The sequence below is a fragment of the Carassius gibelio genome, chromosome B8 (genome assembly GCF_023724105.1).
Source record: "Carassius gibelio isolate Cgi1373 ecotype wild population from Czech Republic chromosome B8, carGib1.2-hapl.c, whole genome shotgun sequence".
In the NCBI taxonomy this organism is placed as follows: domain Eukaryota; kingdom Metazoa; phylum Chordata; class Actinopteri; order Cypriniformes; family Cyprinidae; genus Carassius; species Carassius gibelio.
The window spans coordinates 18997115-19014368 of NC_068403.1; the positions used below are offsets into that span (position 1 = coordinate 18997115).

Here is a 17254-nt window from a genome sequence, read left to right on the forward strand (position 1 = left end):
TTCTTTTTAACATAATAGCCGGACTTCTCATCTCCCAGCCTGCTGTGATGTCACATAGCTCTCCGTCCCCCTGGACGTCCACCCTTCTGTCGTGAGCTCAACAGAAGATGCTCGGGATAGTTCATCCACAACTTTTTCTTCTCCTGTTCATAAAGATCTGGCACAATCTTTTCGCTGAAGTGGTGGCCTGACGGGATGTCGTAAGGTGTCTCTACACACCTTTACGGTTTTACACTCTGACCTCTTTCCTTCATCATTATATCTGACAGGGATGCCAAAATGCGCCGGCCGTTCCATGCCATGACTACTGAGTGTGGACTGAACATGCGCAACTTTTTTTTTTTTTTTTCATAAACCAATCCGCGGGTCACGTGTCTGCCGAACCGAAGATCCGAAAGGATCACGGATCAATGATGATCCGTTGCACCAGTACTATAGTGTCATTTGAAAACATTGCAGTTGTGTTTTAAAATACAACAACGATCACCACAAAACCATTTGAAGAGGCGTATTCAGCTGTCTCCTTGACGGGAAACAGTCAACAAAGATAAATGATCTCCAACGTATCGCTCTCTTCATTTTATCAAATGATCATAATCACATCTATTCATTTTACAGTCCTGCTACTAGCATTTTATTCAGACTAAAACCCCTTTAATTTGTGTGGGAAAGATTTTTTTCCAAGTGGCTTTTGCACATAATAATAATAATACCACTGCAGACACATTTTGCAGCATTAAGGTTATTAATTGATGGTTAATTTAAACGACGATCGATCATGGAAATGATCGAATATTGACATCCCTAAATACAAATGAGTGGGATGGAAACCTGTTTATTGTACAGAATATTAATATGAAAACATTCAGTGTCTGTAGCACCAGTGTGCCCTGTACAGAATATTAATATGAAAACATTCAGTGAACATTCAGAAAAAAATTCTAACTGACACTCTGATGTCACATGGACTACTTTGAGGATGTTTTCTTACCTTTCTGGACATGGACAGTATACCGTACACACAGTTTCAATGGAGGGACTGAGAGCTCTCGGACTAAATCTAAAAAAACTGTGTTACAAAGATAAACAGAGGTCTTACGGGTTTGGAACAACATGAGGGTAAGTTATTAATGACATAATTTTAATATCTGGCTGAACTAACTCTTTAATGGAAAAGATACTAGTATCTAAAAAAATAATTACTAGTACCATGAAAATAGATACGGTTTATAGATTAAATATGTAAACGGCTTTCCATAGTTATCATCAGGCACGAGCTATAACGGTGTCAATTTCAACGTTCAACATCAGAAGTAACTTACTGCACCTTTAACTTGAATGTGAAGTGTAAGCCGCGTATTTATTTTAGCTGCTTGTTGCAAACTAATATTTATCATATTTGAGCTCAAACAAAATAGTTTGTAATACAATGTGTTTTATCGTTTTGCACTTTATTTACCTAAACTTGCAAATAACAAGTTATGTCTATATCGGTAAATACCAGGTGGATAGATTAAAAACCTGACCACAAATCAATGAATTTCAGTTTGTTCACTGATTGGTACATAACGTTAGTTTTCACAATATATGAATACAAAGAATACATGATTGGCATAATTCGAGTCTGATTCAGTAATCTTTATAAAATGATTTGACAGCTAATCCAGGTCTGTATTAAGTGAACGATTATGGAAATTAATTTGTCAAAAGGTGTAATTGTGTCCACGTTTAACCTACAATCGGTGGCTTAATAGCAGCTGCAGCAGCAATACAAATATGTTTGCTGTGCACTGTGTAGCGTCAGCAGTTGAAGCGTCTCATCACTGCAGTCTATTTGTAAGCATCAGGACACGTGTTGAGCACTAGAGGGCGCTGTTGACCTACATGTGCAGTTCTTTGTTGCTGCAAGCTCTTAATTTATCACGAAAGACATTTAACAAAAAACTTGTTTTCATGCTGCTGAAAAAATGAAAAGCAGATGAGGAGGAATTATTTTAAACATCCTTCTGTTTGAGGCAGAAAATCCCCCACTAAACATCACAAAGAGACCACAGGGTACAAAAACATATGAAACATATATATATATATATATATATATATATATATATATATATATATATATATATATATATATATATATATATATATATATATATATATATATAATGCCAAAAATATATTTGCGAAATATATTTGATTTATTTGTTTAAATATATTTAGTAAAATTGATTTAAAGTTATTGTTTATATTAATGTGAGTATCTTTTAAATATTAAATATTGATATTTCCAATATATTTTAAATAGATTAAAATCTTTGTATATTTTGCTCTCGATATTTCAATAAAAGAAAATACATTCACGTGTATCACAAAAGTTAAACACCTTTGTATACAACATGTAAATGTAACAGATGCATAAAAAAAACCTCATTAGAATATTACAATATTTATAGTTTATATTCAATATTATTTAACATTGTTTATGTACATTTAAAATATTTGAGGAATTCATGCAAATTGGGACACATTTTGCCACTGAGATGACGATATTAGCCTTAGGCCTTTTAAACACATCACATTTTGATTGGCTCACTGTTCTTCTTGGTGTTAAAGGGAAAGAAGAAAACATTCAAAATCGAAACCGAAATTCAGAATCTAGCCATATAATCTTCCCATGTCGTTTATTTATTTTTTATTTCTTTATTCTATTAATACTTTCCCCTTAAACACTACAGCGTCGACGCTATACGGATGTGCATGACCGTGTCTCCTGCGCTAGTGGCATGTTAAAAGGTTCATCGAATGTCCATTTTCCACAATTTGATATGATTCTTTAGGGTCTTAATGAGAAGTCTATAACATTCTTTGGTTAAAATTTCTCAGTGGTAGTGTAAAACAACACCCTTTTACCTATGTTCACAAGATCTGTTTTAATGCATGTTCCTTTAAATGCTAATGAGCTCTGCTGACCCCGCCCCTCTCTACTGTAGGGTGACCAGCTGTTTTTATACAGTCTATATGGTGATGAGTCGTTCTCTGAGACTATTTACTTTAACCGTGGAACTTGCTTTATGAATCTTTGCAAATTGCCTTTTCTTATAATGTGTTAGTTAGCAGCTAACCAGCACATTATTAGGAAAGGCAATTTGCTAAGATTCATAAATTAACCTTATATTCACTCCTTCTGTAGGTGAAGCCGGATCACGAATGATTCATGTGAACATTAAAGCATTTAGGCAGTCCTGGTTCCCTTCAAAAACAAAGTTAATCCACTGCGTCTTCAGCAGCTCAGATGTCGGGAGTAAATGATGACTGCTATGTTCATTATTAGATCCAACAACAAAACACAATCACTTAGGAGTCATTCTTGTCTACATCTGCTCCAGCAGTGAAACAATGGCGGACTGATGAAAGTTCACTTAAAATAATAGCACATACATTTACAAAAGATACAAGTTATTTTCTACTTTTTGCATAACAATATTTAAAAAGTATTTTGTTTACAAGAGATGCTGGTTATTTTCTGCCTTTCAAATGCCAATTTGCATTTATTTTGTTTGCAAAACATAAGTTTTCTTCTTTTTTTCCCCTTGTCATTTCAAGCAAGCTTTGATTTTGAAATGTTCAAATAACCATAAACAGTTTGATATTATTTTAAAATCACAAAGATAAGAAATGCACTCTATTATTAGAAAACAAATCCCACATTTAACAGTGGAGTATTTTTGCATTACAACCCTTTAATGTACTATGAGGGCAAAAAAAAATAAAATAGTTAATCAAGGTTTTGATTTTAGGTCAAATCGCCTAGCCCTATTTAATGTTTAATAGCAATAAAGTGGGCAAACATTTTAAGTAGAAACACGTAAACATAGTCTCCATCCTGTAAAGCAAATTCAAGGAACTGCAAAGTTTATATGATTCGACATAAGTTTGTAAATCATTAGACTGGAGAAACTGTTTTGAAAGTAAAACTGTCAGGCATTGGGAAAGAGTAGGCAATCTTATCTTTTGTTAAAGCAGTTCATAGCTTTTTTTTTTTTGAATATGTAAAACAAACATGTTGCATTTACTGTATTAAATTTGTTCAGTGCAATACAGCTGTAACATTCATTTACCTTATGATAATGTATTTAATGACTGCTTTTATGTGATCCTTTACTCCTGTAAATGAGATCTAGCCTAAAGCAAGCTTGAATGCATGGATTAAAATGATATACGCTCCAAAAAGACTCAATGCCTGTCTCACGGCTGGCAGTTTTATAGGAGGATGGTGGAAAGGTTTTTCATCTTAAGCTGGAAAGTATTTGACCTCGCTGGAAAGTGCTGTGTAAGTGATAATGTACATGGAAAACAGACTCATTCTTACCTCACAGATCATTAAACATCCAGAGTTTATCAAAAGAAGGCAAACATACAGCCATTGTAGGGTTTGGGGCTTTTATTTAATCGGTTTGGATATACACCTTTTTTTTTCTTAAATAATTTTCTCATCTGTTGTCCAAAAGAAGACCATTAAATTGGGAATTATACAAAAATATAAAGAGAATTATGAGTGCTGTATGCCACATATACAACAGGAAAGTATTTTACAAAAACACAAATCACTGTGTTAGGAAATCAAACAAAATCCATCTGTTAGCGGAAAGTATTTGTACACCAAACAAATGTAATCATCAAATTTAATACATGTGGAAAAAATAAAACACCTCCCCTCGGATCTGCTTTCAACACATTGCTAACATTCCTCTATCAACTTATCAAATGTCCATCTTGAGTGAACAGGAAGTCATTTCTCAGCCATGCCTTCCTGTAATTTAATCTCTTATCAACCCCCTGGTGATTTTTTTCATCGTGTCATGGAATACACATGCACTAGTTTCCTGTATTACACTAGTTAAACTCTTTTGATTTGTACTGTCAAGCTTTTCCTCTCAAAACTCAAACACATCCTCATACCAGATGGAAACATACTCTGTCATCGTTTTTTTCTATTTCCAGTCACCAGAAGATCTCTATTACCGTATTTTCCGGACTATAAGTCGCAATTTTTTTCATAGTTTGGATGGTCCTGCGACTTATAGTCAGGTGCGACTTATTTATCAAAATTAATTTGACATGAACCGAGAGACGTGAACCAAGAGAAAACATTACCGTCTACAGCCACGAGAGGGCGCTCTATACTGCTGAGTGCTCCTGTAGTCTACACTGAAGACATAGAGCGCCCTCTCGCGGCTGTAGACGGTAATGTTTTCTCTTGGTTCTTGGTTCTAAATGAATGCGACTTATAGTCCAGTGCGACTTACATATGTTTTTTTCCTCATCATGACGTATTTTTGGACTGATGCTACTTATACTCAGGTGCGTCTTATAGTCCGAAAAATACAGTATATAAAATCAGAAATTTAAAAAAAGAAAACGAATGAGGTAAGGATCCAAATTTACAAAACCCACTTCAGCTTTTACAGAATTGATAGAGTATAGTCCAGACATAAGACAGACATGAAGTACTTACACCTCCATAATGCCAAAATCTCTGCTCCGTTACATCTCATCACATCCCTAAACAACAACAGCTCTGCTCCACAAAAGAGGAAATACACTCGCTGGAGGAGACAGGAGCTCAGTTTGGTAATCTAGATATTGGCTGGGACAAACTGGCTCCGAAAAATGTCAGAAATGACTCATTACCTCTGACAACCGTACAGGCTTCAGAAGGTCAAAGAAGCTCGTCTCGGTTCAGAGATTAAACCTGTCTCACAAATCCAGCATCTGAGATCAGAATACGCTGAATTCTCTCTTCTAACACATGCTCAGTCCGGCTATTTCAAATACAACCTTCTGTTTCCTGTCGTTCTGTGAGTGCAGCTCTTATTTTGGCCACTGAATTATTAGCACGTCGGGCGTTTTCTGAAACTCTTATTCCACGTTTTCTGAGGTACAAACAGAAAGGGAGGAAATATTTAAGGTTGTATTTCCCTTTCTCTGAATTTTACAGAATCTTTGGTCCAACCTTTCAAGTGCTCCTACACGTTGATCTGTCCTTAGTCATACCAACACATTTACAGCCAAAACAAAACAACAACTTTACATAAGTGCAATTTAATGCAGTTTATATTTCCTCAGCCAGTTCTGATAGTCTACAGGTTAATGCCAGTAAACCTTAATCATGATTCATTTTTGACATTGTGTTAAATTTCATACAGTATCTAACCTGACTAAGGTCTAATGACTTTGCGCTCTTGTCCACATATAATGTGCTTATGCATTTTGTTTTAATTATTAACTCTTTCCTGTTTGAGAATTTGTAAAAATCAGCAATACTAAGACAATAAAAGTAGGCCCACATAGAATCTTTTAAATTAGCCAAAGTATTCAAACAAAAAATAAAACCAAGCTAAATTTTAGAACCAGACAGTTAATGACTAATAAAAAGATTTATTAAGATCTATACCCTTGTGGTTTAAATTTTTGGAATTTGGAACTGACATTCTTCTGAGTTCTGTGTAAATCTGCGGAACTTTCAGTGGAATTCTGTGGGCTTAGATTCCTCGCGGGCCTGTGAATCAGCAAACGGCAGAAACTGTTTTGCCCCAAATGCTTTTCCCTCCACCTGACTGGTACGACTGGATATTAAAATTAAAAGAAAAAATCTCCAGATGTACATAAAAACATTACTGACACGTAAAACATATGTAAAGACCACAAACACACACTCAACTCCAGCTCATCTCCAACATCAAGTACCAATGTTACTGGAAGCGTCACAACAAAATGACCCTCACTGAGCCTCCGTCGTTGGATCGGGGTTTTAGTCCATGTACTCTCACTGTAGCTCTCTAACCAATTTTGGGAAGGATAACACATCTCTCCTATGTGTCTCTCAGAGGTCTTCTGTGTAAATGATGCATGGACTGGCGTCCTCGGTGGACTCCAGCCTGACTGTGGACACAAACCGCCGGCGCCCGGCTGCGTTTCTGTTGCCGTTGTAGTTCAGCGTGGTGCGGTATGTATTCCGGGTGTGTTTGGGGAACACGATGGTGGTGCTTTGGAAGTGTAGTGGCCTGTGACGTGGCTCGAAGTGAACCTCTGACTTGTAGCTGCGCCACGTGCAGTTCTGAACGGCCACCACCGTCTCGCTGAAGGATGTGGCGGTCGGGACCTGGGCGCAGAACACCTGGTCACGGAAGTGTCTGTCTGAAGCGTACTTCACCGCAGAGTTGAACCTGACGGCGGTCAGAAGACAAGAATTCATCAGTTAAACAGGTTCAGGAAAGTATGGGAATGTCCGCTCTGAGACCAACTTGGAAATCAGGTTTTGTAAAAGTTTAAAGAGATGTTATTATGCACAATAATGAACAAATGTTTCTGATTCTGCACTATTTCTAGCTCACAAGTCCAATAAGTTAATTTGTGCCACTGATCATATATCCCTACAAATGGTCAGATGTTCTTTCATTGGCCTTTCTCAAATCATGATGAAGAACATGATCGTCAGGATTCACACAAACTCGTGGAGTTAAAGTGATAGTTCACTCAAAAACGCACCCGGAAGAGAAGAAATTGTTGAATAAAGATGTTTTTTTGTTTTTCAATGCACACAAGAAAATATTCTTATAGCTTCATAAATCACATTTGAACCACTGTCACATAGACTGTTTTACAGATGTCCTTACTACCTTTCTGTGCCTTGACCGTGGAAGTTCTCTTGCCATCTATGCAGAGTCAAAAAACTCTCTGATATTATTAAATATTTCTTAATTTGTGTTCCGAAGATGAATGAAGGACTTACAGGTTTGGAACAACATGATTGTGAGTAATTGATTACAGATTTTTCATTTTGGGGCGAACTATCCCATTAATGCAAAAGAGATCTAAATACAACTTTGCAGTGCTTTGCAAAATGCTTAAAGCTGCAGTCCCTTGCTTTTTTTGGTGAAAAATTATCCTTAATTATCCTTAAGTACATGACCAGCCAGTGTTCAAAACTATTGCCATACTTTAGGCCAACTCACAACGGTTAGCTTTTTTTGAATGTTTTCTAATTTCATTGGTATGGATAGATTTTTTGCAGGAAATTCGAGCATGGCACTGCGTCATTACGTCACGTCTGTAAACATAAAGAAATTGTCCTGGCTATTAGGCTATTGCATGTGAGGATCCTGCAGGTGACGTATCATTCATAGCCTTTTCTCTCAGAAGGTAGAAGAATTAAATGAAACATTTTGGATGGCAGATTTTATTCCAGAAAGGATTGTGTTTATGAAACACATGTGGATTTTTTTCAATTATTTTCCAGTTTTAAATGTGCTTCTGATTGCAAATAGCCTGGGATTCCACAAGATTTGTATTTTAAAGACAACCAGTTTGAAGAGAGCATAGTTTGCTTTTTGGGTTAAAAGAGTTTCTTATATGAAATTCAAAGAGTATGACAATTAAATTAGATTGCACAGAAATCTACACACTAATACACTCTATACTCATTCATGCAATGCTGTTCTTGTTACATTAATCATTTGAGAATACAGTATAACAATAATAATAATTTGCACGGTTTGATGTGATATGAGCCAATCGGTCGTTATTCTTAATCACCATTGGTAGCACGATTTATTGTAATGCTTTTTTCCTCAGTTGGTCAGAAAAAACTTGGCAGACTTGTTACTTGCTTGTTCAGTTGACAATATCCAGTGAAATGTCTTATTTTGGTCATATATTCCAAGATGTAGGCTAGAATCTGTGATTGGGAAGTTAATATAAATATCCACACCGGTGCGGTGACTAACTGCCACACACTTCTCAAAACATCAGATTCATTCACGCTGGAGCCGAGCCGGAGCACAACCCACACAAGGAAGATCATTCCTCGAACAGCTGCAATTGCAGGTTTTCAAACAGAGGTGGTGACAGAGGCAAAACTTACGGGCTGCAGAACTGTTTTGGTCTCAGACATTTGTATCCAGCTTTAATTTGGATGGCCATGAAACCACAAAAATATTTAACACTCACTTGATCTCTTTTTCTGGTTTGGGGTTAACCTCGATGCTCTCTCCATAGACCACAGGGTACATGCGTGACTTTGCATCTGGACCTTGAGAGTTCAGGAGCAAGTATGGCAGCTACACAACAAGACATAAAAAAACAAACAAACAGGAATTAGCCATCAAGCTAACCATTACAACTCATAATAATTGATGTTCAGTCCTAGCAAATATTCATAAATCTTACATCCAAAATACAGTACTTCTCAATTCATGCATGATGACAGCTACACTGTATAATACAGCTACACTGGCCATAGCAACTGATTACTTGCATGTAAGTGCTAGTTTTGTGTGTCTCATCATTTTATGGTCTCTTCTTCTCACATCATTTAATTTCAAATTTTCATTTGTATGTATTTATTTTTTAAGTAGCTTTCATTATCATAAAATAAACTATTGTAAGGTAAAAGAAAACTGCTCCTCTTCGATCAAATCATTTGTCCTCTGAATCAGAACAGTGTTTAGCATTTAGCAAAGCAACATTTTAGCAATATCAAACATGCAGCAATCCCAGAATACTATACCCTTGTTTGAATATGAACACTAATGTACTTTACAGTTTGAGTCTTTTTAGGGAGTGTATTCTTTTTTCAACCATTTCAATTTTATATTGAAGATTAAATAATTTTACAAGCAGGCTTTATTGGGGTCTCATAAAATTTCAAGCAGTGTTATTTTAGTATTATTAATGTTCTATAATATTATTTATTAGTATTTTGAATTAGTTTTTGTTTCTCTATTTTCATTTTAGTTGTGTGGTTTTGTCAAATTAATTTAGCAAATACTTCTACTTAGATTTATAAAAAAATCTGTTTAATAATTGTAATAATTATTTCATTACATTTCCAAGGCAACAATAAATGTTCATTTTGTTATAAAATACATTGCATTTTATTTCTCTTTAATTAGTGAAACTGTTTTTAATATGATTAGTTTTTGTTGCTGTGTGAATGTGTTTGTCTATCTATCTATCTATGTATATATATATATATATATATATATATATATATATATATATATATATATATATATATATATATATATATATTTGGACAGTGAAGCAGTGTGTGTGGAGCTGGAGCGTTCAGTGCCTCCACCTGCTCCAGTCATCAAACACACACACACACACACACACACACACACACACACACACACACACACACACACACACACACACACACACACACACACACACACACACACACACACCACGTGAGCGCTCAGCACGTACACGCTCTGCTTCTCACTTTCTGTCTCTGACACCTCATAAAACCCAATTCCCCCTCAGCGTACCTTCAGCCCAACTGTCATCTGACCTGACACGGGAAATATGGGCTCTTCCTCAGCTCCAGCGGAACATTTTTTAACTTGCACATCCAGTAAATCAGGAAAACGCTAACTTTAAAGGTTTTACATTCTAATCTGCATTTTTTGCTTCAGTTCGTTAGTTAGAAATTTAATTATTTTAGTTTTGAGGAATCAGAAGAATTGTGATGGTGTAAACGAGAAGGTTAAAGATGCATGTATGCAAAACCAACTAGTGCAAATAAAATTATAGCCTATATCATTATATTCTTATTCTTATAATAGTGCATCAGTCAGTTTTTAAAGTGCAAATTTACAGTTAAGAAGATGTTATTTCTCAATGTTGATAAAAGTAATCAACTTGCTTAGTTTCATTCAGTTACTATCTATTTATGATATTGTTTTTCAAGTTGACAGAGGGTGCTCTGTTTAAGGCAAGAAAGTGAGTAGCCTACATAAATAGCTCCTGTTAGTAACATATATGCTGTTTATGAGAGGTTTCTGGCATCATGCTGTTGTCTTGTCTCATGGATGCGGGCCAGTGAGAAAGGGATTGTGCCCTTGAGCATGTGCATCTGTGTCCATATGAGTACAAGAGAGAGTGAGTTAAATCCAGGACGGATACTGTGTCCACTGTGCCATTATACAATGTGCAGCAACTCCACACACAAAACTTGTAGTCTACCAGTCACATTAGAGAAAGATCTCAGCAGGAACAGAGCACTTCAACAGCCTTCAACACAGGCTCAGCCCAACAGTATCCTAATCAAATCTGAACAGAGTTTGATATTACAGTGTCATCACTATATTGACTGAGGTATATTATAGCGAGAGAAAGCCAGGTATTATACTTATACATCATATTAGATATCACTGCGATGTTAAATGGAAAAACCATTTCGATTTGATACTGTAGAGAGCCCTTCAAATATAGATAGACAATGGCAAAATGTCTATAATAATACAAAATGTGTAACTGATAGTTTACTTGCAAAAAAAAGAAAAAAAAAAGAAATACAAATACAAATAATGGTTACAGGCCAGCAATGACGATGCAGTTACAATATCTGCCAGCAGGGGAGAATGGGACCATGCTAACTAGTCAAACCTTCACTTGTACAAGTAAATATTTATTGTTGTGCACAAGGTTTTAATGGTATTCCTGCTCGTATTGATCCTATATTTTAACAGTATTTTTATCATTTTTTTTTTTTTTTTTGCAATTTATAATTTTTTTTACAAATTAAGTAGGGGTGCACGATAAATATCGGCCAATAATTAATGTGCATCTCGTCAGTAAAGCCGGTTCTCTAATCAGCGGTAAATTCCATCAGGTGTGTGATTTCACATAGAGCAGCTGTTACTACACAGAGCCGTTGTTAACTGACAAGCTTCGCAAATCAGTGCTGATAATGAACGTGGATTTGCACAGCTTGTCAGTTAACAACAGCTCTGTGTAGTAACGGACGATATTTATCGTGCACCCCTAAAATTAAGAACAGAATTAACATTGCTTTATATTCTGAAATAGAAAAAAATAAAACATACACACATTGTTTCCACTGTATAAACTGATAAACTAATGCTAATCGAAGCTATTAAAGTTATCCCCCACCCCCTTCCCACTGTAATGTTTGAGAGGCACAGACTCGGCGTGAGTGTGATTTCTCTTCTGCAGTATGAATTTTCAGAATTGCATCCTTGATAAATTTCTTGATATTTTTTCATATAGAAATGATTGGCGAGATACAACTTGCAACTTAACATTTATGTAGCTATAACAAATATTGTGTATTTTCTTATTTTCTTCAGTACCTAAAATCGTCCGAGCTTATGGGTACAGTACAGTCTTTAATAATTCAGCCCTGGGGCCCATTTAATAGCAGGTTTTGGTACCTATCCTCATGCAGTTTGAGGGGTGCAGGGGGGGATACAGACACAGGGCTGTACTTCATTGGTTGTACTATACTGACATCTAGTGGCCTGAAATTGCTGACTGAATGTTTTAATTCTGGAGGAGTCTGGTGGATCTTTGCCTTGTTTGGTTTCATATATTTTTAGTCTATAGTCCTGCAAACTGTTTTTCAAATTACGGTTTTAGCGTTTTTAAAGAATAACTTTCAAGTGAGCTGTAGATAGACAGGTAATCTAAATGTACAATCAGAAGCTGTTGATAAGTTGCTTATTATCATGCATCCCTAATGAGTTGTCATAAAGCAGCATTACTTTGTTTCAGAGGTGCCACTGCACCCTTCACTTTAATTTCAGCAAACAGAGGTCATCAGTTTCTTATGCAACTGAGTGCAACAGCTCTGCTGTTAGGCCTGCCACACTAAAATAGATTGGAGAGATTTTTTTTTGAACGTTATGCAAACACAACTCTCGAAATAGACCTGCAGCCACAAAATGAGAGGAAAAAGGCAGACATATCCTCTGCAAACATGCATACTGCATATAGTGTACTGTACATACATGCAGGGATGGACAAACCTTTGCAAAGCAAGGTTGCCATGGACGGAAAATACAAAGTCCAGCAAACAAAGATGGCTTTGTATGCCTACGTTTTCTTTTTTACTCTGCGAGAGCATTTGGTCCTCATACAGTATACTGCATGTTGCCTGCAGGCTCCACCACATTTGTATACATTAAAGTAATAGGATTTTGGAAACGGCATATTCTGAAACACTATGACAGAGAGATGTTTTGTTGACGTTGGCATGTGATCTTTCCAAAGTTTTAAAGACATACAGCTTAAAACCATGAAAAATTAATGTTGCACAAATAAATTCATGCTGCTCTTTTCTATTTTATCAAGTGAGACAATTTATTACAGCAGCGTCCCGACAAGTGCATGCATGTTTCTTGAAGAGGAGTGTCTGAGTGATCATTAATACACTCCAAAATGCCTTTAGATACTTGCTCTTAGTGGCGTGCTCGGGCAAAGCATTTATGCTGCACGAAAAGGACAAATGCAGCTCAATCACATTAACAGTCGAGCAGCAGAAACCGGAATCTGTTTAATAAAAAGGCTGTTGTTTTGCTAGTGCCGAACAGTGTTTTCTCAGGGAAAACTTTATTTTTTGCTCTACAAGGTGCATCTAGAAGTGTTGGAAAAGGCTTCTTTCTATGCTAATCTAAATCTTCTAGCACTGTGGTTACTCTGAAGTATTGGGACTCTGCCAGGATGTCAATACAGATTTGAATGGATGGTCGTGTCAGATGTGGACACTGTTAGTTTAGCGTGCTATGCAACCTTTTAGATGCAGAAATAAGACTCTGGGTTATGCTGAGGCACTTGAGTGGTGCTATACTGTAACACAAACATGCGCGGTCTAGTAATACTGTACAAGTATGATATATATATATATATATATGTGTGTGTGTGTGTGTCTCAGCACTGCTTGTTTGTTTGCACGTGTGTATGTGCTGTAAAAGGGTTGCTATGAGGAAGCTATGAGGCACAGAGGCACAGATCGGTTACAGACACAAGGTCAACTTGTTTACAGAAACTCTCTCTCTCTCTCTGGTCGCTCCTTGTCATCCCTACTTCATTAGAGTGAATCTCCAGAGGCACGAGCACCTGAACCCCTTTCTATTTCAGGATTCTGCCCTATTCCTTCTCATTATTTGTCCCTGGCCTCCACACTGTCAACATTGTCCGTTTGTGTTTATGACAAACTGCATATGTACTTCTATACTAACATCTTGTTTTGAATTTAACTACTTGATTTAATCACCAGTTTCTCACGTGACTTTGCAATTGTCCTGTTTATACTGAAGTAGTTTGCTGCCAGTATGAATGAGTAAATGAAGTCAATCTGTATCCAGAGTGAATATGACTGAAGCAAATTTAAAAAATCCCAACTTCCATTACAACAGACTGTAGTATTACAAGTTATGACGTTATTTAAAATCAGTATGAAATGCCTTTTTTCTTAATGCACAATATTGAACTTCTAATTGTGTTGTAGTCAACTTAAACCCATTGCTTTTTTTGCGAATGAGTGCATTTAAGATGCAAGTTCATTTGTCAAAGGAAAAAACTGATGGATGACAACTGGATCGAAAACCTTTGGATGACACATAGCTCATATCTCCTAAACAGTTCAAATGTCACAAGTGTGTGCAAAATAACCATCCTCAAAAATGCAAACATATTGCATTGTGTGTTTATTGATTGCATTGTTTTTATCCCCTTTTAAAACTGATAGCACTCATAGTCCTCATGCATGGTTCTAAATACTGCTCATGATTTACCCAAGTAGAGCATGTTCCTGCATTAACATCCTTTTCTTGGACAACAAGCAGTACCCTAACCCTAACCTTAAAATCAGTGCACCGATTGGTTGATATGCCAGCACAGGATGTTCACTGAGGAACATGGCTTTCTTGGGTCTCATTTAAGCTATAAGGCTTCATTAGATGAATACATACCAGTTTGCCTTCCCGGCTCTCCTTTCTGCAGTATCCTTGCAGCTCATTTGGAGCTGAGCAGCTGCTGGAGCGTGACTCGAGGATCCCTGGTGACAGAGAGTAGAAGGGTGGACTGGGGCTTGGCGGGAGTCCTGAATCCGGACTATCAAGCAGTCCCTCCCGGTTCTTTCCTTTCAAACTCTCATCCATAGCTTGCAGATGTAAATGCCCCACCATTTCTGGAAGAGCGTAAATGTTTTAAACCAGCCAAATTCACTCCAGGAAAGACGATATGAGAAGTATAAACTTAAAGTCCCATATCAGAGACGCAAATGGAGTCCTGTTGTCCAAATAGATACCTAAAACGTAAAATTACAATGCATGTTATATGGGAGCATGGGGCTAGTTGTCACTTTTGGCAATTTAAGTTCACTATCAGTTCACTCTCAGTTCTGATTCCACTTATATTTCTTATGGTAGGGTTTCTATATAGACAAGTTCTATATAGACACAGACATTTAGGTCTTGTCTACAAAATGCAAGGCACACTACACTGTCACACTCTATGGGGTAAGTTGTCACAGCAGATTCTGTGATTAAACAGTGTATTATAGATTTTAAGCTAAATGAAAACAGTTACGAAAAACAAAACAAAACATAAAAAATCAAAAATGTAAACGTAAACTGTATTTCAAAAACAATTTTTTTGCCACAAAAATACTATTATTATATAAATAATATTTTTATATACCAATATAACGTGTGACTACTTGCCCCGAGCTTACATTTATATGAGAAACACATACAGAACCTTATGTTTACTGAGATACAACCCTTGTGACAACTAGCCCCGGTCTAACTATTTTACAAAAAAATGCTGTAATTCATTACAAAATAATTACTCAAAATATTAGGAATAAATAATGTCTGTGTTAAAACCTAGTGTGCTAAAACCTAAAACCTGTGTTAAAACCTAGTGTGCAGAAGTTTAGTCATCATAATCACGTTCGAACAGTATATCAACTAGAACATTCGAACGCGCACATGATGCCCAAAATTCCGCGTCAGTAGGCAGTTCATCAGGGATCGAAACACCGCCGAATATGTTCCCAAACGTGCGCGTTAACGGATAATACATACAACAGTTGGACTTATTTAATTAAAAGACACAAAAACCACTCTTAATACACTCTATTATAAATTTAGAAGATATGAAGGCGGAAAATATGCCTTTGAGAGTTTTTTGTTACCTTTAAATTTAGAAATCCCGCTGGTTAAAACTCCGTGAATGAAGATTTCAGCGTATAACACTTAAGTTCATGATCTCAGAAAAAAAGTAAAATCCACAGCACGTGATGACTTCCTCGCAAACAGTTTAAAAGTGCAAGAACGATACCAAAAACCTGTGAAGTCTCAGAATAGTCCCCAGCTCATTAGCGCCGGTGTGTTCTGTGCGTCTCTTGCCCTTCTGGAAGCGCAGAAGTGTCTCTGGCAGCAGCGGCGCGCACACTGACCGCCAGCCTTTATGCGCCTGGAGCCAATCCAGAGCGCTCCCGGCGCCGGCCAGCAGGGGGAGCACTGCATCTGACACTTCTGACCTACATTCGAGCGAAAAGTTTAGCGTTTAGCAAATAAATAAATAAAAATAGAGCACACCGGGAGTATTTGTGTAAGTCAATTTACACATTTAAACATTTTTATGAAAAAAAAATATTTAGTATCGATTTGTTGCTGAAATAAAGAGTGGAATGAACCTCTGTGATTTCCGAGGAACATTTGTGGGCTTAATTGGCCTCAGCTCTTGAGAAAGTGTATTGGGTTACTGTGGGATTAGTGTGTCACACTTTTGAAAATTAGGGTGACCAGGTTTTTGGCAGAGACACAGCTTTCATTCTCTGTAATTTAAAGCAATTCTGTTGAACCATGAGATGCTACGAAAGACATCCAGGGCAGTTCATTTTAAGTAACACCTCATGAAACTGGGACTGGGAGTGTCCCGAATAAAGCACAACTTCAGCAGAGGACACTTGCCGTTTCTTCGTACCACATATGCCATTTGATCATTAATGATAACTGACCATAACGGAAATAAAAAAAAAAAAATTAATTAAATGGACAGGCAGAATAAAACACTAGAGAAATGTGTTCATAAACATTTTAAGATTAAAATATTCAGTTAAACTTTTAAATGTTTTGGGTTTAAGGCATTACATTGGATTTTTAAATACGTTTTATTTTTATAAACTGCAGTAAATCCAGTGAAAAAATGATACGATTGAATATGCTTGGATTGTCTTTGTCTTGCTCCAGTTTGCTAATCAAAAACAGTTCATCCAAAAGTCAGCAGATTCAAGTTAGAGGTTTTCCCTTGGTCTTCCTTGATCATTGTGTATAGCATCAATGTAGCATAGCAACAGTTAAAGGGGCTATCACACAGCTAATGTAAAGATTTCTGTGTTTCTGATTCTGTATTTTGGGGGACAGTTGGCAAA

The 17254-nt window shown here is 36.6% G+C and overlaps 1 protein-coding gene across 2 annotated transcripts; it reads right to left on the minus strand.

Moving 5' to 3' along the window:
• Positions 1-4423: 4423 nt before the first annotated feature.
• Positions 4424-16333, minus strand: LOC127964246 (refilin-A). 2 transcript variants are annotated; one of them, XM_052564388.1, is made up of 4 exons: positions 16013-16333; positions 14784-15001; positions 9010-9119; positions 4424-7226 (listed from the first exon to the last, which is right to left on the minus strand). In XM_052564388.1, the coding sequence occupies exons 2-4, from the start codon at positions 14997-14999 to the stop codon at positions 6884-6886; spliced, it is 669 nt and encodes a 222-aa protein (XP_052420348.1). In that variant the 5' UTR covers positions 15000-15001; positions 16013-16333; the 3' UTR covers positions 4424-6883. The 2 variants fall into 2 exon arrangements, with proteins under 2 accessions (XP_052420348.1, XP_052420349.1); XM_052564389.1 differs by having other exon boundaries at positions 14784-15121; positions 16013-16331.
• Positions 16334-17254: the final 921 nt, after the last annotated feature.

Bases quoted from the DNA above. Each gene is read 5' to 3' on its own strand.
- LOC127964246 (XM_052564388.1), bottom strand. From the start codon at position 14,999: ATGGTGGGGCATTTACATCTGCAAGCTATGGATGAGAGTTTGAAAGGA. The intron at 9,120-14,783 runs GTATGTATTCAT...CTTGTTGTGTAG, and splicing joins AGAGCCGGGAAGGCAAACTG to CTGCCATACTTGCTCCTGAA. The intron at 7,227-9,009 runs GTGAGTGTTAAA...GACCGCCGTCAG, and splicing joins AAACCAGAAAAAGAGATCAA to GTTCAACTCTGCGGTGAAGT.